The sequence below is a fragment of the Panthera pardus genome, unplaced genomic scaffold (genome assembly GCF_024362965.1).
Source record: "Panthera pardus isolate Hobbes unplaced genomic scaffold, ASM2436296v1 HiC_scaffold_13, whole genome shotgun sequence".
Classification (NCBI taxonomy): domain Eukaryota; kingdom Metazoa; phylum Chordata; class Mammalia; order Carnivora; family Felidae; genus Panthera; species Panthera pardus.
In genome coordinates this window covers 159,634,020-159,659,019 of record NW_026526688.1, presented here as the reverse complement: position 1 = coordinate 159,659,019, position 25,000 = coordinate 159,634,020, and the positions used below count along the sequence as shown (strand labels likewise).

Genomic DNA, 25,000 nt, shown 5'->3' with positions numbered 1-25,000 from the left:
CTGGATGAATTCAGCTAATTTATGAAATCCCTAAAATATCTTACTCTGAAAGGGTTTTGAGACCTGTTTAAGCCGAATGTAAAAATAGGGCTATTAAGGATGAGAGGACAGAAATGTTTTATTAGATTTAACAAAATCCTCTTAAAGATTTTTAAAATGTTATTAAGGGCAAATAACGTTGTATTAAATGTATTGTCCCAAGAGATAGTAGGAGTTTAACAATACATATAGGTTGGAGAAAGATTTGGACAAGTTCATGGATTGTAGGTTTAGAAAGAACTTTTAAGGTAAGCTGGGCAAATTTAGGGTAAATTCCAGCATTTTGAGATTGATGAAGGGCACCAATTTCTGTCAGACATGGTTGATTTAATTTACCCAGAGTGGCAGTTCTTCTTGCCCTTCGAGAACAACTTGAATGAAATAAGCAGGAATTATGTTCTGTGTACTTGATATATTACCCCTTTACTAGCTCATTTTTGGGAAAGAGAAAATGAAGATCAAATAAAGTGAACTCCTAGGAAGTATTAAGTCCTTTTGTTAACATCTAATTTTGTTCTTATTTATGGGAGCTTAATACTCATGGATGGGAAAATGTTTTCATTGTAAGTCAGATCTAGGTAGCAGGATGATTTCCTTGGAAAGGTTTTCTTTTACAGCCCACTTAGGCACTTACCCAGCCTCAGGAAGGAGGTAAATACAATGACTTTTCTTTTTGGATCATGCCTACAAATCTGCAGTATAGTAGAGATTCATTGCCGAGTAACTTTGCAAGTATTAGTGGCACACAGAACTAATTGAAAAGTTATAAAGGAAACTGTTGATTGCCCATAACATGCTAAATTAGGTTTGCTACTTAGTGATTCCAAAAAGGATTTGTACGATGTTTGAGACTTAATACTGTATTTGTCTTCCTCTCTGATTTTTTACTTGCTATTTGTCTCCCTAGCTATACCGGTTAGAACGCTATGATGAATGCTTAGCAGTGTATAGAGATCTTGTCCGAAACTCCCAAGATGATTATGATGAGGAGAGAAAAACAAACCTTTCAGCAGTTGTTGCAGCACAAAGCAATTGGGAAAAAGTGGTTCCAGTGAGTATCCCCGTGTACCCACACAACTATGAAACAATAATCCTATCTAGTGTTTAACTTTTATTTTGCTCCACGGCAGGAGAACTTGGGCCTCCAAGAAGGCACACATGAACTATGCTACAATGCTGCATGTGCACTGATAGGACAAGGCCATCTGAGCCAGGCAATGAAAATCCTACAAAAAGCTGAAGGTTGGAAATTTATTAAATTTATGTGTAATTGTAATAAATAACTATTATTAAAATAGTTCTTTCCAAAAATTGTACTCGACTTTTATGAAGTTTGTAAATGGAAATACTGATATAGTGGGAGTTTTTCAAAGTTCATCTAGCTTTATGGGGCACCTAGGTGGCTCAGTTGGTTAAGTGTCCAACTTTGGCTCATGATTTCACAGTCTGAGTTTGAGCCCCAGGTCGGGCTCTTTGCTGACAGTTCAGATCCTGGAGCCTGCTTCGAATTCTGTGTCTCCGTCTCTCTCTGCCCCTCCCCTGCTCGTACTCTGTCTGTCTCAATAATAAATAAACATAAAAAAAAAAACAGTTCATCTAGCTTTTCTCTTGGCATTTTGACATATCTCTCCCTTATTTCTGTCTAATCCTAAACCAGAGTAGTTGTCCATTTTCATCCACACCAGACCTTAATTTTGAGGAGGTTTTTTAATAAATTACTATGAATATTAAATGTAAATTGAGTTCATGACAAGTATTTATAGCAATACGTGGCATATAACATACACATCCAATAAATACTGGTTATCATTATTAAACTGGTACTCAAGTATAATGATAATTTAGTGTGACTGTGTGGGTACATATTGGTGACACTATTCAAGCACATCTTAACTCCGTTTAACATGTTTCCATATATAGCATTTACATGCTCTGAACAAGCTTTTAATTAAGAAAAAAAGAAAAATAGCCTATTAGAGAACTTATGTCTGGTTTCAACTCCTGGAACATGTAAACTTTTCTTCTGAATACATATTTCCCTGGAAGCTATAAACGTGATATAGGGACTGCAGTAAATGGTGTAGAGGAAAAAATGGTGAAACGAGGTATATGTTTGAGAATTATAATTTCTTGATTATACCTAGTATTGACAGTAGTATGGGAAAAGGATATTCTTATACATGGAAGATTTGAGTATAAAGTAGTGCCAACTTTGCAGTGGGCAATTTGGTGATATGTAGCAGATTTTAAAATTTGCTTACCCTTTGATCCAAGGATTTCATTTTAAGAAAATAATCAGATTAATTAAAAGCAAATAATTAGATAAATGAAATTTATTTTAAGAAAATAATTAGATAAGTTCATATATGTATTTTTATGAATGCTAATTGAAGGGGTAGTCATAAGAAAGAAATTTAAGGCATGATGAGTTTCTGTCCTATAAGAGGATTGGCTAAGTTTTACCATAACCACAAAATAGATTATTATTATTTTAAATGATTGCATGGTAATGTAGATCTATATTTACTATAATCTGAAGATATCCACATATTATTAGATGAGGAAGGGGGTTTCAAAATAGTATGTAGAATGTATCTGTTTCATTTTAACAGTAGCTGTGCATTTGCATTTAGAAAATAGTAATTGAAATGCGAATAGTGGTTCTTTTGGTGGTGAAATTATTGTCATTGTTTTAATACTTTTTTGTCATTGGTTTTTTGCAGTCAACATTTGTTACATTTATATTTTTTAATTCCCTTAAAATTGTTTTATTGTTTTTTTTTGAATGTTTATTTTGAGAGAAAGAAAGCACATGTGTGCACAGGGGAGGGACAGAGAGAGGGAGAGAGAGAATTCCAGGCAGGCTCCATGCTGTCAGTGCAGAGTCCAACCTGGGGCCTTGTTCCACAACCGTGAGATCATGACTTGAGCTGAAATCAAGAGTTGGACACTTAACCGATTGAGGCACCCAGGCTAAAATTTTTTTTTTTAACCTAGAGATTACAAATGAAAGAAAAATGCCAGAGAGCTAGAATAACGAAAACTGATAATATTTATGTGACATAGTTGATGGTAATAATAAAGTTCAAGTTTGGGGCGCCTGGGTGGCTCAGTCGGTTAAGCGTCCGACTTCGGCTCAGGTCACGATCTCATGGTCCGTGAGTTCGAGCCCCGCATCGGGCTCTGGGCTGATGGCTCAGAGCCGGGAGCCTGCTTCTGATTCTGTGTCTCCCTCTCTCTCTGCCCCTCCCCATTCATGTTCTGTCTCTCTCTGTCTCAAAAATAAATAAAAACGTTAAAAAAAATTTTTTTTTTTTTTAAATAAAGTTCAAGTTTGCTTATTATTAAAATTATCTTGAAATCTTCTTCCTAAGAATTTAATTCTTGTCCTTTGGAATGGTGAAAGGAATGGGAGTTACCCTGCAATGTTAATTTTAAAACCATTTTTTTCCTATAGATCTTTGCCGCCGTTCATTATCAGAAGATTCTGTAAGTATTCCATTGTTAAACCTAGATTTTACACTTCTGACTAACATGAATTTATAGGGGGCTTCGTTGTAGTGTTTATTAACTTGTTGAAATAGGTAATTTATTTCATACAAATAGAATAGAAACCCTCTTGATCAGTTATTTGATGGAGTCTCAGGCTGAGAAATTACAATAACAGAATTTTTATATGCCTTATACGTTTTATTTTAAATTCATATTAATATAAATTCATTGTCTTATTTTAGATATAAGGCTCAGTTCTTTGAATATGGGTCCTTTTATAGGAATTCCATGCATATTTCTTTAATGAACCACAAATAATCCAGTAGTCAACGATTTTCAGTTTTAAGTGCAGTACCTTAAAGACAGCTGTGAAGTAGTTTCATTACAGAGTCCTTATAGCTGTTAGCTTTTTCACCAATCTTTTATTGTTTTCTAGCTCATACCTGTTGACACAGCAGTTTACTCTAGGAATCCCCTTTATCGGATTCCTAAATTTTAACAAAACTGACAGTAAGGGAAATTTTCTGAAAATTACATGTTGTCTTTGAGATCATGTATCTTTTGAATGTTTGGAACACTTGGTAATTGTGAAGATCAATTTGGAGAATTTACAGGGGAAAAAAGTTTCTTTTTCTACTTAGGATGGGACTGAGGAAGACCCACAGGCAGAACTGGCCATCATTCATGGGCAGATGGCCTATATTCTGCAGCTTCAGGGTCGTACAGAGGAGGCGTTGCAACTTTACAATCAGATAATAAAACTAAAGTAAGTAAATTATTGAAATGAAATGCCTTTTATAGAGGATGAAGTTTCTTTGTAAATGTTTGTTCCTTTTTGACTGTTGTTTATTGTTCACAGGCCAACAGATGTGGGATTGCTGGCTGTGATTGCAAATAATATCATTACTATTAACAAGGTATGGGCTATCCATGGCTTTCTTATACTTATATTTTACATTGAAAACATAGTACCTCAGCTTTGCCCTAGGATAACTGTTCTTTTTTCCATGACACAGTACAGTTATAGCAAAATTACAATGGAGAGTGTTATTTAACTTTCATAATGATGATGATTCTGCAAGCCATATTCAGATAATAAAACTTTTTTGTAGTTACAGACTCTGGACTTTAAAATCTTGGCCTTTTACCAGTTTATAATAATGTAGAGAATCTATGTTTTGAAAAATAAATTGGACTTTTTTTTATGTTTTTATTTCTTTTCGAGAGAGAACGTGCAAGAGAGAGTGGGGGAGGGACAGAGAGGGGAACACAAGAGGATCGAAAGTGGGCTTCCTGCTGATAGCAGAGAGCCCAATGTGGGACTCAAACCCATGAGCTGCAAAATCATGACCTGAGCTGAAGTCAGACGCTCAACTAACTGAGCCACCCAGGTGCCCATTGTTTAGACTTAAACTGAAAGCTTAACATGCATGTTTTATGTGACATTTTCATCTAGTGAGTCTGAATACAAGTTTTCTATATAAATAATTTTTTTCTTTCTCGTGGTTTTTATTTGGGGGGAGGGGAGACATAGACAGGTTTTCTCTCTACCCACTCCCAATACTACATGTAAAATATTACAAGTGTGTATATAAACAGTTCTAAAGAGTACTGTGTTAATAAAATTAACTACCATTTAGAACACTGTTTTAATGGAAGAACATTTCAAGTTCAGATTTGAAATTCAAGTCAGCAGAAAATAAGAAAAGTAACATTTGATTCCTTTTGATCAGCTGTGTGAATTTTCAAGTGTCATTTCATCTTCACAGTTACGTTTCTAGGTGGCAGTACTTATCTCTGATTTATAGGAATATAATCTAAGGCTGAAAGGAGTTAAAACAGTTTGTGTAAGGTCACACAGCCTGTGTTAAAGGTGGAACTTGGATTCAGATTCCAGAGATTCAATTCTCTGATTGCAGAGTCCTTCATGGTACTTCTCCCCTTCTATAGTAGAAATCTAGAGAATCCCCAGAAAATGAGATAATAGCATTAGGGCCAGTAGTAGTTATAGGATGTTGCAGGCTATCAGCATAGTTTAGGTCTCCAAAAATAGATTGTGGCATTTGAATCTTATAGCATTATATACCTGCCTGTGTTTATGAATTATTTGAAATGCCAGTGAGGATAAATTCATTTTACCTGGATATATGATTATGGAAAGGAGAGTGTGTGAAACACTAAATATCTTAATCTCATTGTAATTATATGCCAAACTTTCTTTACTCAACAAACTTTTTATTCAGAATAGTGCTGGATGCTATAGGTAATGCAAAGAAATATGAAACTCAGTCTTAATCATTATATTGTTCAAACTTTTTGACTTTTAACTGAAGTATTGGTGAAATAAAAGATCTCCATGTTGGCCAATTTGTAGATGACCCTTGAAAAGGAGGGTTACAGTTTAAGCAAGTGAACATATGGAGAAATATTTGACTTGTGGGAGGAAACTAAGAAAACAAATTAAAAGGATATGTACTGGTTTGGAGCTTCACACTCAGAAAAAGTAGAATTTATTCTAGATTTTTTCTTTGCTTCCTTTTAGTCTTCATACTAATAGAAGACCTGGTTTAAAAAGCATAGGGATATCATTTATTTGCAAATAGATATATTATTTAACAAAGAATATTGTGCACACAGTAGACCTTCACATGCTCAGTTTGGCCTTCTCAGGATGCAATGTAATTTAATTGTCTTCCTTATCCTAGAAAGGTATGTGACATTCTAGAACTCTTAACAATAACACTGTGCTTGCCCCACATAGAAGTTTGAGAAATTGAACTTATTTGAGCTTCTACCTAGGTGAGAAGTGTGTGTGTTGGGGGGTGGGGTGGGGAGACAGTACATTACATTAGCATTTTTTGCTAAAAATGGGTTCAAAAGAGGTGTGAATTTATTTCTAAATTTTAATGATTTGCTTACGTAATGACTATTTCAAAGAGAAATGAATTGTGTTCCTCATTTGTTATCTAAATTCTAAAGGGCGTAGTTTGTAGCTTGCATATTTCTTTGTATCTTTGTCATTAGTCCTAATTTCCAATGTAAGATTTGTTCTGTCCATATGTACTTTTCTTCACAAAGCTCAAAACAAGCAGTTAAGAGTGGAAGGATAAATCAAAAGAAAACCAAGAACCTAAGACAAATTTATATGCATCTTAGAGATTTAGGCAACCTAACCAGGTAGATGTATTATCTTCCAAGCGCTCTTGTGTATTAAATGGAAGAGTAATAAAGTCTTGAAGTGTTAAAAGAGTTAAAGTCTGAGATTGCTGTTAATGGCAGATGAACTTTTTTTTGTCAGGACCAAAATGTCTTTGACTCCAAGAAGAAGGTGAAATTAACCAATGCAGAAGGAGTAGAGTTTAAGCTTTCCAAGAAACAGCTGCAAGCTATAGAATTTAACAAAGCTTTGCTTGCTATGTACACAAACCAGGTAGGTAACAAACCTCCAATTCCCCTGGCTAACCCTTTTGGAGGCATAAGGGGTGCCTCAGTACAATTTATTTATATATTTTTTTTGTCTTATATAAGTATACTTTATTTATAGACAAATAAATATATATGTTATATAAATACATATAAATAAATCAGTACAACTTATTTACATTTTTTGTCTTATATGTCATGTGTTCTTCAGAATGTCATGTATCATAGATTTTATTTGTTAAACAAGTAATTTGCTCAATTCTTTGTAAGGGTCTGCAGCTGCCTTTTAAGAGAAAGAAAATATTATTCACACTTGTAAATGAGATAATGTTCTCATTACCTTATTTCTGATCTGAGTTAAAGTAGAAGTCATTAAAGATGTCGACTGTTATTATAGGTTTAAGATCTTTCATTTTAGTTTGTACTATTTACTTCAGTTATAAATGCTAAGGATGTAATTCTAACTCTAACATGCATTAATTTTAAATAATGATTTTATATTCTTCTGTAACAGAGGTTTTCAGTGGGAGTGAGAGGCAATAACATTTTTATTATTTAGAACTGAGTCTAGATACTTTAGCAAGGAATACCTATACATTTTGTTGTTTTGAAGCAAAGACTGATACTTGTATTTTTTTTTAACAAAATTCTGGAATTTAAGCATACAAATTAATGTTTAGAGCTAGTCCTTTCCTAAATACTTTCATAGCTCATGGCTTAAATTTAGTAAATGGAAATTTTTTTCCTATAGGAAAAAATTGAGAATAGATATTATAAATCACTTCTTTCACCCTAGATAGTTGTTCACTTACTATTGTCTTTCAGCTGAGTTCCCTCCTCTTCCATCCCCATCCTTTTCTTTTTGGTCATTCACTTACTGTTTAATTTCATTAACCAACTTATTTGGGGGTGGGGGGGATACTATCTTTTAGGCAGAACAGTGCCGCAAAATATCTGCCAGTTTACAGTCCCAAAGTCCTGAGCATCTCCTGCCTGTATTAATCCAAGCTGCCCAGCTCTGCCGGGAAAAGCAGCACGTAAAAGCAATAGAGCTGCTTCAGGTAAAGGAATTACTTGAATTTTTAATGAGGTGTCAGAGAGTTGCATCCTTGTTTTATTTTCATTATAATAGCCTGCAAACTTGTAAATAAAATGGGAAAACTAGTAGGTAATATACCACTAGACAAATTCCATAGTGTCACTTTAGTTAATTCTTGAGCTACCACTTTGTTTTGTGTAAGTTTACATTAATGTTTGCCTAAACCCTGAGGAATGCTTTTCATTTGGAGATCAATTTAGCATGAGTTAAAGGTTTGTTTTAGGTTTATAATACCAGAACATGCTTAATCTCTTTTTCAGTAATGTATTTTCTAATGAGTCCCAGTCTAAAAACTCAAACAATTACAGAGATACTGACTTGGTTTTTGTCATTCTAAACCAACTGCTAGATTACATGTTTGAAATTCCTGAGGGTACACTACATTGGAAAGTTGAACTGGGTAAAATTAGGACCATCCTGAAGGGCAGAGTTGTCTAGGCAGGGGTTCTCAGTAAGGATATATCATCTGTTTTGAGTATCTTATTTAAACAAACAACTATGTGGTAACCTGAATTATTATTTGTCTAGTAATGACTTCCTGGAACTTGATATTATTACACTTTCTGAGCATAATTTGATGTTTTTTTTCAGAGCATAATTTTAAAACAAAATAGGTATCAAATAAAATTTTTCCAGAATTAAAATTTTGATCTAAAACCAGAACTTTACTATCTTAAAACTGGATTTAAAATTCTGTGTAGATGTGGTAATTGAAACGTGTGCAGCTAGTTGAATAAATTAAGTGTGATTTTTTTTTTTTTCCCTCCAACTAAAACATTTTAGGAATTCTCAGATCAGCATCCAGAAAATGCAGCTGAAATTAAGCTGACCATGGCACAACTGAAAATTTCCCAAGGTATTGATAGTGATTTCATCATGGTTAAAATATCATTTTAATGGAAACATGATTAAAATGATTCTGAAGTACTTGTGGGTTATGTGATTTAAAAAATTTTGCACGATGATGAATCATAATTATTGATGTTTCAAACAGCCTTTTCTTGGGTTATTAAATTTTTAGAATGATTCTCAGTATATGCCTTGAAAGTCAGTAGAAGCAAAGGATTCCTATGTTTCAAAAAATCATGCTTAACGCAAATTTCCTGGGTATGTCATGTGTAGAAATGCTTCTGTCACTTGGTAGTATCTACATGAAATAAGGGTTACTTTGCATTCTAGTTCTCAGAATTTCTTAATCCTTTATCTTTTGTTTATATTTTGACTCATATCTTTGGGGGAGAAGAGGCAAGACAATTTAATGAAAACTGATGTTTTTGAATCTTAAAAACTGCTTTTGTTTTTGCCCATGATTCTAAACAAACCCTGAGTGATTGTCTGTAGCTATATATTATCTGCATTTGGTAACCACTATCCAAGTATAACTATTTTAAGTTTAAAATTAAACGAAATTTTAAAAGCCAGTTCCTCCTTTGTACTAGACACATTTCAGAAGCTTCATAACCACATGTGGCTAGTTGAACAGGGTAGATTAGGAAATTTCCATCATAGAAAGTTGTATCTCTGGTGTAGACCATGCATTCTCAGCATTGGGTGGTGGGGATCAGTTGTTTGGTGGATGATCAGAAAAATTACAGATATTATGATGGCTGAAATGAAAATTTCATGGGTAAAGATGAGAATTGACAATGGGGAGGAGGAAATGTCTTAAAAGGCTCCATAGTGTGTAGTAATGAAAACAAGATTGAGAAACATTGTTGGTCTTGGGGTGCCTGGCTGGCTCAGTTGGTAGACCATGAGACTCTTGATCTCAGAGTTGTGAGTTCAAACCCTGGAGCCCCATGTTGGGCATATGGATTACTCTAAAAGAAAAAATACAAACGGGCGCCTGGGTGGCTTAGCTGGTTAAGTATCCAACTCTTGAGACTCTTGATTTCAGCTCAGGTCATGAACTCATGGTTTGTGAGTTCAAGCCCTGTGTCAGGCTCTGCACTGTCCTGACAGCACAGAGATTCTCTGTCTTTGTCTCTCTCTCTCTCTCTCTCTCTCTCTCTCTCTCTCTGCCCTTCTCCCATTCGTGTGCACACGTTGGCATGCACAGATGCTCTCTCTTTCAAATATAAACAAACGTTAAAAAAAAAAAACATTATTGACCTTCCTGTTACCCATGCTCACACTTCCTTAACTTCCTCTCTTAATTTTTCTTTTCCCACCTCTCCTTTTTCTTGCTCTTCCCCTTATTTTCTTTCCTTCTCCAGTTTTCAGTTTATTTTTGAAAGGATTATTTATCGTACTAAAATTACTAAGAGCTTATCATGGTTCCTGTGACAAGTCTTTGAAAGGTTATGTTAGTGAGGTATGCAATGAGTAAAAAAACAGTATTTTGACACCATAGGAAGTTTTCCATTGCACTCCCATCTACAGTATTTCATATTTCAAGGTCTTTAGGGTAGAGCTTCCTTTAAGTGACAGTCTACGAAAGGAGAAATAGAACTTAACAGACTGGGTAGGAGTTGGGATACTTCTTTTCTGGTAACATCTCTGCCATTAACTCTGTGGGTGTAAGCAAGGTATATTGTTTCTTTAGGACTCCGTTTCTTTATGTATATGTAAAAAGAATAAGTAGAGTACATTATCTCCAAGATCCCAAAGCTTGAGTATTTAGAGATACTACAAAGTGACTTCTTGTATTTTTTTCATATTTTCTTCAGTGTGATGATGATGATGTTTTTAATCTCTCAAGGTAATATATCCAAAGCATGTCTAATATTGAGAAGCATAGAAGAGTTAAAACATAAACCAGGCATGGTGAGTTTAAAATATTAAAAGACTGAAAGTAATGGAATTGTAGTTTGTTGGTATGTTTGATTTTTTTGTATTTAATTTCTATTTATTCATAATGCAGTAGTAGTTAAAATAATAGTTATTTATCTGGTATACATTTAATCTCACTTTATGTTCTGCTTTGCATTGGTTTATTAGGCAAATATTTGAGGCACTATTTAGGCTTTATATTATCACTGAGAGCCAACTTTAAATAATCTAAGACCTATATAGGGAGTTTCTTAGCCTAAATTATTCTGTCATGTCTTCAGTGTGGTATTTTGAACTAAAGCAATTTAGTAATAGTGGCCAACAAATTTAGTTTTTAGTTCTCTGATGATTCAAGCATCACAGGTTTAAATCAGTGATGTTGCTGTGAAAGCATGTGTTTCAAAGCAGAGACTAATGCTGTAGTTGGTGGTATGTGCATTTATTGTATAGGAACTTTTATTCATGTCTGTATCCTCTAACACAGCTTGTTTACAGTCAGCACTCAGTAAATGTATAACAGTAGTGCTTTCTCTTTTGAAGGCTCATATTTTAAAGACTGGGTGATAATTACTTTATATTAGAAGCAAACATAAAGGTTCCTACTATTTCATATCTGGCCTTTCAAGAAATATTTCCACTTCATCTAGGTTGTTGAATTTCTTGGCATAAAAGTTGTTCCGATATTTCTTACTTATCTCTTTAAGATCTGTAGAACCTCTCTCATTCCTGACACTGGCTATTCAGGTCTTCTTTTTCTGTTTTCTGGTCAGTTTAGCCAGACGTTCATCAGTTTTACTGATTTTTCTCTAAGATCCAGCTTTTTGTTTCTCTTTCCTTTCTGACCTCATCTCATTGTGCCCCTCCCATTCTCACTATACTCCAGCCACATGGGCCTCCATGCTGTCCCTCCACACACCAGGCTAGCTTTTCACTGGCTTTTTGTAGTTCAGGCCAGATACGACTTATGGGACATTAGCTGTGCTGAAGTGTACCTCACCAATCACACATTGGAAGTCCCAGCAATGTCTTACCTTATAAACTAATACTCTAAACACTTACTCTCAACTGTTGTACTTACCTTACCATACACTGGTAACAAACTGTGAACTGGCACTACTTTAAGAGGAAAGCTGGGGTGCCTGGGTGGCTCAGTCAGTTAAGCGTCCAACTTCGGCTCAGGTCATGATCTCGCGGTTTGTGAGTTTGAGCCCTGCGTCAGGCTCTGTGCTGACAGCTCAGAGCCTGGAACCTGCTTCCGATTCTGTGTCTCCCTCTCTCTCTGCCCCAGGGTCTCCCACTTGTGCTCTCTCTCTGTCTCTCAAAAATGAATAAATGTAAAAAAAATATTTTTTTAATAATAATAAAAATAATAATAATAAAAGAGGAAAGTTACATTTTATAGATAACTACCTTTGCATTTGGAAACCACTGCTGTATACAGTATTTCTAGTTACTGTGCTCTAAAAAGATAATAATTTTTATGATGAATTTGGTATTGACAGAGCCTAGCAACTTTTATTTTCTATTTCTTCAATTTTTTTCATTTTCAAAAAGCTTATTCTGGGAGAGAAAGGAATTTTATTCATTAATTTATACTTTTGGCTGGGTAGGTATCTGCATTAGTGACTATGTACAGCCATGAGGAAGATATTGATAGTGCCATTGAGGTCTTCACGCAAGCTATCCAATGGTATCAAAACCATCAGGTAAATATATGGAATAAATTGTCATGAGGGCATGTTTTTACATAAAAATAAAAAGCTTCAGGGGCACCTGGGTGGCTCAGTTGGCTAAACATCCTACTTTGGCTCAGGTAATGATTTCATGATTCATGGGTTTGAGCCCTGCATCAGGCTCTGTGCTGATAGTTCAGAGCCTGGAGCTTGCTTCGGATTCTATGTCTCCCTCTCTCTGCTCCCCCCTGCTCACATTCTCTCTGTCTCTCAAAAAAATAAAACATTAAAAAAAAATAAAAAGCTGCAAGTAGTGAACTTAGTGAATTGAAATATTCCAAGTCACTGTTTAAAGAATGGAATATTATTAGACTGTCAAATTAATTTTTTAAGTATACCAAGTAAAGTTATTAGAAATAGGAATGGCTGCAAAATTAAAAACAGAAGCTCAGTTATGGTTTTAACTCTGTGTGTGTGTGTGTGTGTGTGTGTGTGTGTGTGTGTGTGTGTGTTCGTGTATAATCTCAAAAAACAGTAATACATGAATGCATTAGGAGTGCTCATCTTGTCGAGAGAGAGCTCGTGGATGGTAGTAATTGGTGAAACAATAAATACATGCAATAATTGTATCTCATGTGTTCATGGAATAGGAACACTTTTCATTTTTTCCATTATGGGTTTGTTTATAGGCAGTATCCAATTTATAAATATACATTCACACAGTATTTATACTGTTAGCACTATTAGCAGTGGAGGGATATCAGGGTTCTGGGAAATACTGTGTTAATATTTGAGAGCTGTGGTGACATATCTTTAATATTTGCTCATGGGGAAATATTTCTAGTTATAGACAGTGTAGAGATAGGTTATGCTCCAAATTCATAAATTGGTCATCACTTGTATAATTTGTCTACCTCCCTCCCTGTATGTGTGTTATTTTTTGTTGTTTCATGCATTCAGTATAACTTAAGATGAGGAATGTAATGGATAGGTCCATCTTAAAGGTCTAATGAACATAATAACTTTATGAACTTGCTAGATATTTAGCTTAAAACTTTTTTTTCCTCTTTATATTGAACCTGTAGCCCAAATCTTCTGCTCATTTGTCCTTGATAAGAGAAGCTGCAAACTTCAAACTCAAATATGGGCGGAAAAAGGAGGCAATTAGTGACCTAGAACAGCTATGGAAGTAAGTTCTGAAAGGTGGAGATGTAAAAATGCAAATTGTATTGCTGTTATTTGATACAAATAAGTTATTTTCTTGTTTATGTTACTTTTTCCAGTTTCATAAACTGTTTACTATCCTTTTTTTTTAGACAAAATCCAAAAGATATTCACACCCTGGCGCAGCTTATTTCTGCTTACTCACTTGTAGATCCTGAGAAGGCAAAAGCGTATCCTTTTGATTGTTGTTCCAGATAGCTCCCAAATGCATGCTAGATCCTTTCCACTACCTCATTTGACCAGGGCTTTTTCTGTTGTTGTTTTTGCTTTTTGTTTTTTGTATTTTTTTTTAAGACTTTATTTTTAAGTAATCTCTACAACCATCGTGGGGCTGGAAATCACACCCCAAGATGAAGAGTCCGCAGGCTCCACAGCTGAGCCAGCCAGGTGCCCACTCCCCAGCAGGACTTTTTCTGTTTTAAGTTTCAACAAACAAACAACACCCTCTACTAACTAGTAAGAGCAAAAATGAGAATTTATTGATCAACATGACTAAAAACTAACATAACAGATCCATCTTGGGGTACAGTTTGATCCAGAAGCAAAAATGAAGTCAACAAGATGCAGCTGTGTCTCTTCAGGTTCAAGTCCAGCAGCATAAAAAAAGAAAAGAAAAAGCATATTTTATTTGAGTAGTTGTGAAAGATTCTGAGATGTCATTTTGATTGAACTGTCTTAAGTTACATGCCCATCTCAAACAATTACTGGAGAGATTCAGTGCCTTAATTGGCTGTGCTACTCTACTCCATCAGGGTGTGCTCATGAACCCAAGGTGGAGTGGTGGATGCTAAGCAGCCATGAGTCAAAACCTTTATAGTGAGCAAGTCTATGAGGTATAACCATGGTAGTTGTTTTAGAATGGAGATTTTATTAAGCTACCATCTTGAAGTGTGTCACTGAGTTAAGGAATGGATGATTAAATTATTGCTCTTTTTTCAGGGTATATGATATGTAATTGACCTCATGACCTGATTTGTTTTTCTGTAGAAGATTTAAGAACATTTTTTTACTTTTGGCAAAGGACATCAAAAACTGTCTTTCTTTTAACAGACATATATATGTATATATATATTGTGTTCCTGAACTCCTGTTCAATCCCAGTCTTAGTAAACACCTGCCCTCGTCAGATAGTATGTCTCTGAAAGTAGATGTCGAGGCTCTTGAAAATTCTCCTGGTGCTACTTACATTCGGAAAAAGGGTGGAAAAGTTGCTGGAGATAGTCAACCAAAGGAGCAAGGGTAATGTTTTTCATTGTAACATTCACTAATGCTGACTTTAAATTATATAAGGAATAAAAAATACATTCTCTGAAAATTCCATGTGAATAAAGTTTAAGTCCCCTTTGTCCCCCTTCTCTTTTGCTATACCCAGTTCTTAGTCCTCATCCTGTTTACCCCCTAGTAGTGTACTCTGCTCCCCCTAGTACTGAGTGTATATCCTTCAGGATCTTCTTTGTGTTTACACACAAAGATAATTTTAAAATATTTTCTTTGGATTGGTTTATTTTTTGTTTTTTTACAGAAGGGAGTAATATATTGTTCTTACTGTTTTCCGCCTTCTGAGTCGTGGAGATTTTTCCATATTCCTAGTATAGACATACTTCATTCTTTTTATGCATAGTATTCCATTGGCTGGATATTCTCTACTTTTTTTATTTGTAAGTTTTTGATGTACACTTAGTACATCATTTAGTAATTCTATACCAGAATTCAGATGAAGTTTATTTTGTTGATTTGGAGGAAGGATTAGCCACCTTCATTGACTTAGAAGTCAGTCATTCTTTTTTTTTTCTTTTTTAAAGTTTACCTGTTTATTTTGAGAGAAAGAGAAAGAGAGAGCTCACACATGTGTGCAAGAGTAGTGGAGGGGCAGAGGGAGAGAAAGAATCCCAAGCAGGCTCAGTGCCACAGACTTGAACCCACAAACTGTGAGATCGTGACCTGAGCCTAAATCAGGAGATGGACTCTTAACCGACTGAGCACCCAGGTGCCCTAGAAGTCAGCAATTCTTACTCTCCCATGTTGCCATCTCAGAAACACTGTGGAGGCCTACAGTGTAATGTTTAAGATTCTATGAATAGAGAGTCAGGATGAATAGAGAATGGAAGGCATATAACCCTTACCCCAGATTTGTGGCTTTCATAATTTTTCACTGTTTTCTCCTTTTTTGAAAGAATGCCTTTTGAAATGCAAATTTTTTTTGTAACTTAAAAAAATACATCAACAACAGTTATATGATTAACTTCGTTATGAACTCTATTTGGTAAAAAAAAAAAAAAAAAAGCACTGTCATCCTGATAATAGGTTTTTAAAACTAAAATAAGGAATTGTACATCCCAGAGATACTACATTGTTCCATATTCCATTTCATCATATAAGTCCTACCTCAAGCTTCATCAAAATGAAAAATTCAAGCCAGATCTTAAGGGGATTTTTAAATAACACCTATTTTATATATCTTTAGTAATTTTTTTTCCTCTTCCAAAACAGAGTTGAGTAATCAGTAGGAATATAGTTCTTTTCTAATTCTTTATTTATTTAATTTTTAACTAATCTCTATATCCAGCATTGGGGTTTGAATTTACAGCCCAAGAATAAGAGTCACTGCTTTTCCAACTGAGCCAGCCGGGTGCCCCCTTTTCTAATCCTAAGTCTAGCAGAAGGAAATAATAAATTAAATCCATTTAATTTCAATAAAGGTTGCGTGCTCTGTGATTGTGCAGAGCATAGAGGAGTATACCAGAGGGAACAGTTTCTTCCTGGGGACAGTCAGGGGTTAAAAAATTACTTCAAGGAAGAAGTGATTGTGTTGACTCTTAAAGAGGATGAATTAAGCAGAGTGCAAGCAAAAGCAAAGAAGAAATTGCAGAGAACCTTTGAGAAATTGTAGGTCTGACTGTAGAGTGTGATTAGTAGAGAGGCAATTTAGAAGACTATTGCATGGTCTGGGTGAGAGATGAAACTCGAAAGTAAGACCCTGTTGGGGCATTTGGGTAGTTCAGTTGGTTAAGCATCCACTGTTTGATTTTGGCTCAGGTCGTGATCTCACATTTCATGGGTTTGAGCCCCACGCTGAGTGTGCGCTGAGCGTAGAGCCTGCTTGGGATTCTCTCTCTCCCTCTCTCTCCCTCTCTCTCTTCTACTCCCCTGCTTGCGTTCTCCTTCTCAAAATAAATAAAAAGTAAACATTAAGGGACACTTGGCTCAGTCAAACGTCCAACTTCAGCTCAGGTTATGATCTCACGGTTCATAAGTTGAAGCCCCACATGGGGGCTGACAGCTCAGAGCCTGGAGCCTGCTTTAGATTCAGTGTCTCGGTCTCTTTCTGTTCTTACCCCGCTCGTGCTCTGTCTCTGCCCCTCCCTCTGTATGTGTGTCTCTCTCTCTCTCTTTCTCTCTCTCTCTCTCTCGCAAAAATAAACATTTAAAAAAGTTTTTAAAGTAAATAAATAAACATCAAATAAATAAAGACACTGTATGTTGCATATCCTATTTTTGAGGGTACCCCAAAAGAACTTCCACAATTGAATGACTTGTTAGAATGACTTTTTGGCAGGAATTGTTGCAGTCTCATCTTTTTGCTTCACTGTTTCATAGTTCCCATAGAGATATAGCACATATGATTATGTACAGAGGTATTTTCTATGTCTGCCTCTTAACTGCTGTCAATACTTACTGAAGTGTCTTCTTGATTTTTCATGCTCCTTTCAGCACCACCACCCCCTTTTTTGGTCAGTGTACTTAATGAAGATTTTACTTAAAAAATTCTATAAACTTACCAGTTTCAAGATTTGAAAGATAAAGAAGTACAGAGTAAAAGCTTCCTCCCACCCATGTGTGCTCTCCTCTCCCCAAGGTCACAGCCAATGTTACTTGTCTTACATACCCTCCCAGAGATATTCTTTGTGTGTGTGATATGTATACATGTTCTTTTGCCTAAAAGTTTAGTTACCTGTTCTCTAGTTTTACCAAGCATATAACTTAACATAGTATTGTAGATTTTATGCTTATTCAAGTTTCTTTCCTTTTTACACAGACTTAATATTTGGCAATGTAAATGGTATCTACATTGCTAGCCCTCTTTTTTAAACCACTTTCCAAAAGCTGCAGTGTACGAAGCTTGATTAAACTTAACCAGTATACTGAAAACAATAATACACTGTGTGTTAACTAACTAGAATTTAAATAAAAATTTGAGGAGGAAAAAAAATACCTAGAGAGGAATTGAGATTATGACTTACTCAATTTAATATTTGTTCCTGCAGCTACTTGAAGAGCAGCAGAATTAGTGCCCCAGCATTGGCTCTTCCATCACAGGCACTTGAAGCCAGTCAACCTGAAAACAATGACCTCACTCAAACCGTTTTTAAAGGCTTCTTTTAGGAAGGACAGATGCTCCATTGGGTGATACCTTGTTCCATCAGTATGCATGGAATCCTCTCCACCCAAGGCCAATTTCTACTGGCAGAGTTTGTTCAGTGTGTTTTTGTTTTTGAATAAAATATGCTTGAATGCAAAAGTGGAAAAAGTAAAAATAAAAAAAAAATAAACTTAACCAGTATTAATATCCCAGCTAGTTTATAAAGTTTGGCAAGACAATATAAAATCTTAAATGCCTTTATGATAAAATGCCCAGCTCACTCTTTTGCACGTTTATTCTGCTTTAAATATTTTATGATGATGGTAATGATATTTCTTCTCTTTATAGACAGGGAGATTTGAAAAAGAAGAAGAAAAAAAAGAAAGGTAAGAGTTTTTTCTTTTTTTATCTTTAGATTCTGTCTTATAGAATCTTCAATTAAAAGCTTGAGTTTAGCCCTATATAAAAGTCGTCATGCATAAATACATTGTCCTCTCTTCTGTCTTTGAACACTGACTTTAGTCTCGACTATAGCTAACATTTTATTTTTTTAAAGAGTACAGCTCTAGAGAGTTTGATTCCCTGAATTTACATTGTTCCTCTAGTTATGTTGCTCTTTTGCTGTGACTGTGAATAGGTTACTTAAGATACCTGCCTGAGTTTTTCATCTATGAAATGGAATGTGGGGGCGCCTGGGTGGCTCAGTCGTTAAGCATCCAACTCTTGATTTCGGCTCAGGTCGTGATCCCTAGGGTTGTGGGATTGAGCCCTGCATCAGGCTCTGTGCTGGGCATGGAGCCTGCTTGAGATTCATTCTCTCTCTCTCTCTCTGTCTCTTTCTTTCTTCCTCCCTCCCTCCCTCCCTTCCTGTCCCTGCCCCCTTCTCCCCCACTTAGGCTCTGTCTCTCTCTTAAAAAAAAGGTGGGGGCTGGGAACAGAGCTTGTTGTTTATATCCAGCCTTTCAGAGAAGGACTTTCTGCAGCTGCCATGTCTTTCCCATTAATCTGATGGGGCCAACATAGGTCAGTGTCCATCCCTGAACCATTAACCAGGGGAATGCCATACATTGTTTGGCTTAGGCTATAGTTGATTTTAGTCCATAGCAGGAGAGGGTAGAATTACCATGTTTGGCATCAACTAGTCAGAGGTTATCCTTGGAGCCACCTACCTGTCTCTGAATCTGGGAAATCTGTGGTGTAAATCACATTGTTTTTGATTTTGTTCACTATTGTGTTAGAATTCAGGTCTCTCAAGTCTGCTAAGTTTATTACCATTCCTCCATCTGTTTTCCTGCTTCCAAAATTTTATTGATAATATATTTTTTCCTATTTTTCTTTCTAATGTGTTTGTTTCCATCTTAGTAGAGTTTTGGGATGGTGCAGAAGCTAATGTTTTGCATCCAGCCCACTATAAGTATTTGTTTTATGTATTAATGACACTGCAAGGGAGCAGCCGATAACTGTAGGTAGAAATAACTTGCCGTTTCACTTACTTTCTTATTTTTTGTAGTTTCCAAATAAGTATTTTTTAAAACTTAGAAGTGATACATGTTCATTCTTTTTTTTCTAAGTGTTTATTACTTATTGTGAGAGAGAGAGATAGAGAGCAAGTGGGGGAGGGGCAGAGAAAGAGGGAGAGAGAATCCCAAGCAGGCTCTGTGCCATTAGCACAGAGCCCAACTCAGGGCTTGAACTCACAAACTATGAGATCATGACCTGAGCCGAAACCAAGAGTTGGACACTTAACCGACTTAGCCACCCAGGCACCCCTCGAGAATATTCTTATACGTAACCTTGTGTCTTTTGGATATCTGCAGGATAAATTTCTAGAAGTATGAATTTTGAGTGGCACTGCCAAATTTAATCACTCTCTACAAAGGCTAAACTGTGTACACTTCTGCCATAATGTTTGAGTGTTTCTCACTATTTCACCAAAACTGGGTATTACTGCTTTTAATATTTGTTAGTTTGATAGAATTTTGTTACCTTTTTCATTTCTAATTAGTGAGGTAGAAGAGCATTTTTTCACATGATTAAGGACTTCTATTTCTCCTGGCTTACCCTAATAATAGCAGTGCCCATTTTTTTTGCATTTACCTATTTATTATCAAGACCTTTTTGTACATTAAGAATATCAGTCCACTCTGTTATATAGTATGCAAATATATATATACGTGTGTGTGTGTGTGTGTGTGTATGATACATATATATATTTGCTATTTCTCTTAAAAATATATCTCTTACCAAATGAAGTTGAGAATCCTTTATATAGGGGTGCCTGGGTGGCTCAGTCGGTTAAGCATCTGACTTCAGCTTAGGTCATGATCTCGTGGCTTGTGAGTTGGAGCCCCACATTGGGCTCTCTGCTGTCAGTGCAGAGCCTGCTTAAGATCCTCTGTCCCTCTCACCATGCTCCTCCCCTGCTGGTTCTCTCTCTCTCTCTCTCTCTCTCCCTCTCTCCCTCCCTCTCTCTCTCTCTCTCTCTCTCTCTCTCTCTCTCTCAAAAAAAAAAAAAGTAAACTTAAAAGAAAAAAAAGAATTTTCTATATAGATACATCTGTGAAGTCTTTTCCTTTATGGCTTCTGAATTTTCTGTCATGCTTAGAAATAAGACCTTTTCCTCTGCTAGATTATACAAATAAAACTTTCTCAGATGAACTTACTTCAATTTTAATGTTATTTATTCCCAGGCTAGGACACATTCCTTAAGCAAACTATCTTGAAAACATTATGGACAGATTTCTCATTCCTTTATCAATTGTTATACAGGAAAGCTGCCTAAGAATTATGACCCAAAGGTGACCCCAGATCCAGAAAGATGGCTACCAATGCGAGAACGTTCTTACTACCGGGGAAGAAAGAAGGGTAAGAAGAAGGATCAGATTGGAAAAGGGACCCAGGGAGCAACGGCAGGAGCTTCATCTGAACTGTAAGTCATTGCTCCTCAATTGAAGTCACTCAGAGCATAGGTTGATTCTTTTTCAGATTGACTCAGGGTCATTAGTAAGAATTTTTAAATATATTTTAAGTTAAGTGCAGTCAGATATGTTTAATAAATGTTTTATAATATACTTATGGAAAGAAAAGAAAATGTGGTGTTTCTGATTTGATTATATTGTAAATACCAGGATTGTAGAATTGTATTATAAATGTTAGGATTCGGTATCTTCAGACGGAAGCTCTAAATACACTTGTCATTCAACTGAATATGTAGATAAACAGATACTATAAGTAAGATACTAGAAAGAAGTTATTAAAAATGTTACTAAATAAGCTGTTTCTACATTGTAAGATTATAGGTCATTTAAATTTTTTTCTTTTCTAAGCTTTCTAAAAATTGGCATGAACCATATATTACTTTTTCTTTAATTATGAAGCAGTAAAAATTGTATTCAAAAGAAAAATGGATAGGGAGTTGGGAATCCCCCTTTAAAAGAAATGGAATAATAAAAAAAAAAGAAAGAAAGAAATAGAATATATGTGGAAGATTGTTAAGAATAATGTGTTTTTATAGCCTTTTCTTTTGTTGAATATATGAATGACCAACACTTCCTGATCTGATGATTTTAGGGATGCCAGTAAGACTGTGAGCAGCCCACCCACCTCCCCACGACCTGGCAGTGCAGCAACATCGGCTGCATCTACAAGTAATATCATACCCCCAAGACACCAGAAACCTGCAGGGGCTCCAGCAACAAAAAAGAAACAGCAACAGAAAAAGAAGAAAGGTGGAAAAGGTGGCTGGTGATTGGAACATTCTTGTTTCCAAGCTATTTTTAGTCTCACTGACACTAGGAACATAATAAAGGTAACACAGCAAGAAACACAGAGTTCCTCCCTCACCCATCACCCACATTTTCATAAAATTATTTTCTCATGCATCAAACAGGAAAACATCTTCCTCAGACTCTGCCTAGTCAGACTCAGCCTACTTGTACTACCTAGCTTTGCACAGATGATAAGCCCTCAAAATAATGGGCCATTTTCCCACCTTGATCTCTGTTGCATCCTTTCTCTTTATGTGCTGATCTGGTGTTTTTTCAGTTTCACAAACAAGGCATGTTATCCAAAGTTTCCTAGGATTTAAACAGAAACTACTTCTGTTTCAATTAGAGTCTGAAGATACTTGTTCCTACCAAAGCCCATTTTAAATTATGTCTTAGGAGGCCTTAGGAGACTGAAAGTGGAATCTTCTTAGCATTCCAAATAAATAACTGCTTAGAAATACCATATGATAAAAAGGGACCTTATTAATACACTGGTGTTCTTCACTTCATTACATAAGTGGCCACAGGAAAACTAAAGTAAATGTCATGATTAATTCTAACTATAAATTCTCTGTTACATGATACTGGAATATGGGATACTACATATACTATATATGTTAAATATATATATATATATATATATATATATATATATAGTAATGAAAAGTGTGTGGGTGTGTATATGTACATATATATATACACAAGTACACACATAAATATAAATGAAGACTTCTTTGCACCCCAGTATTGTTTTCATATTATGATAACATTATGCTGATTTATCACCATTAAAGAACTCAAGGAAATGTATCAATGTTGCAAGAAGTTGACTCCTCAGACTCAGGTTCTGAGGTCAGATGGGTTTGGACTGTTTCAGTCAGAAAGATTTAATGGCCCTGTCAAGAGCTCAAACATTGACTTCTGAAGTAGAGAGAAAATCCACCAGAGTTCAGTAGCAGGCAGTATTAGAACTTAACAGAACTGTTTGGCCCAGTTAATAGATACTGAAATGACTCCCCTTCATTCAGAGTACATGCATTCATTACCCTTCTCAAAGTAATGAAGTATTATACAGTCAGTCTGGTGTCAGTGTTGCTCTGGTCTTTCTTCACCTATAAGCCACTTTCCCATTGAACAGCTGTGAGACAGACACACTGGGATGCCCACCCTTGTGAGTATTCATTTTGTGCTGCCCAAGATAGCATTGAATCTAGACTTTGAGTATTTCTTTATGATCATATTACTTTGTCCTTATTAATAAAGTGCTGCTGTGTTTGACTCTGAACATATCAAAACTTTCTCAAAGAGATTTTTAAAAGGCTTTCTTCCTCCTTTACAAAAGTAAGAAATGTGGTGCTGCCTTTCTGTTTAGCATAATCAGAATCTGCAGTAACATCTAAACAAGAGACCCTCATATATGAATGATTTATTATGGCATAATACTTTTTGAGCTCAGAGAATACTCTTGGTAAGAGTGATGTACTTATTCCTTCTGAATATATACCCCATTACAGGAATAATTGTTAGTAAATTTGTTATTTAGGAATCCATTAAACTTCTGTGGTGAAGGATAATCATTTTTAGGTTAACTGAGCTACAGAATTTTGTTGAAAATTATCCATCGTTGAAAATTTTGACCCAATGCACCAAAAAGTGAAATTTACATTTCTCTACTTAGTCACTGTAATTGCTAGTCATTGTCATTACCAGCCATTACTAAGCAACTGAAACCTCAGTTTAAATAAATTATAATTGTCAAATGAAGTGTAAACATCTACATTAAATTTCTAGTAATTGTTTCTTCTTTGGACAGGTCTTTAACCAATGACATATATACTTTGTGTATATATATATATATATTTGTGTGTGTGTGTGTGTGTGTGTACATTTATAAAAGACAATATGGATACATCCATTCACTGTGGTACATTTTAAAATAAAAGATTCTAGCAGTGAGTATGGATTAAGGTGTTATGGGTCTTGGCATTTTATAGGGACTTCTGGTTGGTATATGAAGAACTTTTTAGGCTGAAAATCTAAAATTGTTTCTTGCCCCTCCCAGAAAGCTACAAAACTAATCTGATGGGACTGGAAGAACCCAGTTTTACCTTCCAGTATATAAACAAATTGAGTAGTAAACATTTTTTAAGTTATTAAGCACAGCATTTTCCAGGCTGAGTGGAAACTGCTAACCTGAAAAACTTGCATTACTCAAACTTGGAACCTGCCTTTCATTCAGTGTTCCTTACAAGCCTATTTGAACGGTAGATCTGATGAAGGAAAGTCAGTTTATTGCATTGATAATTTTGTTGGATTATGAAATATATTTTTGAATGCAGTTTAACGAAATAAGTGTTACCTGGGTGGCTCAGTTAAGCATCTGACTTGATTTCTGCTTAGGTCAGGCTTAGATCATGATCTCCATATTGAGAGCTAGCATAGCATCAGGCTTTGCAAGCTGAGCCTGGGCTGAGCATAGGCTTCTTTCTCCCTTTCTCTCTACCCCTTTACCCCCTTGTGCTCTCACTTTCTCTCAAACATTAAAGCAAAACAATAAAAACCATCCATATGCTTTTAAACCAGTTTAAAAAACATTACGCCACCTTTGAAAAGCCCAGGTGGTACCTAATTTGCTATATATAACTGTGGGCGACTATTTTTGTTTAGTTGTAGTTTTAATACCCAGCATTACTGGTATCCGTGATCCTGGCCGACTTCTAATTTAATCTTCAAAATTCTTTTTTAGGCGACATGTGTCGGGAATTTAAAACAAGGGAACCGTTCACTTTCTCTTTCCTTAAGCATCCTGGATAGCAGTCTCTGGACACTCCTAGTGTAGTTAACAGGGGGGCGGGAAGATAAAAACTTGACTTTTCAGGCTTATGGTTACTGGCTTGGAGAGGCACGGAATCTGCTGGGACGTTGGTTCCCTTAAGCGATCTCCCGACGGGAGACACTTAGGCCTTAGGCTGGGCTACTCTGGAGTGGTGAGGTAGAGGTGAGACGCTGGAATCTGGGCCAGCTTGGAAGGCTTTTCTGAGACACTGTGTCCCAGCCTAAGGGAATCCTGCCATAATGCGACCTGCCGAGGAAGTGTCGCGGATGGGATGGTAGGGTGGAGGCTTTTCCTATGCAGATGATCGGCCCCACT

At 35.8% G+C, this 25,000-nt stretch overlaps 1 protein-coding gene across 2 annotated transcripts in view; it reads left to right on the top strand.

Moving 5' to 3' along the window:
• SRP72 (signal recognition particle 72) overlaps positions 1-23,613 on the top strand; it is a 29,510-nt gene extending 5,897 nt beyond the window's left edge. Inside the window, exons 4-19 of one of the 2 annotated variants that reach the window (XM_019469191.2) lie at positions 947-1,090; positions 1,170-1,281; positions 3,497-3,528; positions 4,173-4,297; positions 4,391-4,448; positions 6,830-6,961; positions 7,887-8,015; positions 8,837-8,909; positions 10,755-10,819; positions 12,436-12,531; positions 13,584-13,687; positions 13,815-13,892; positions 14,824-14,961; positions 18,431-18,468; positions 20,852-21,011; positions 21,653-23,613. In XM_019469191.2, coding sequence (XP_019324736.1) covers positions 947-1,090; positions 1,170-1,281; positions 3,497-3,528; positions 4,173-4,297; positions 4,391-4,448; positions 6,830-6,961; positions 7,887-8,015; positions 8,837-8,909; positions 10,755-10,819; positions 12,436-12,531; positions 13,584-13,687; positions 13,815-13,892; positions 14,824-14,961; positions 18,431-18,468; positions 20,852-21,011; positions 21,653-21,830 — 1,662 coding nt within the window. In that variant the 3' untranslated portion in view covers positions 21,831-23,613. Of the gene's footprint in view, positions 1-946; positions 1,091-1,169; positions 1,282-3,496; positions 3,529-4,172; positions 4,298-4,390; positions 4,449-6,829; positions 6,962-7,886; positions 8,016-8,836; positions 8,910-10,754; positions 10,820-12,435; positions 12,532-13,583; positions 13,688-13,814; positions 13,893-14,823; positions 14,962-18,430; positions 18,475-20,851; positions 21,012-21,652 lie in introns of those variants that run through there. The other variant, XM_053901548.1, reaches the window with a different exon arrangement.
• Positions 23,614-25,000: the final 1,387 nt, after the last annotated feature.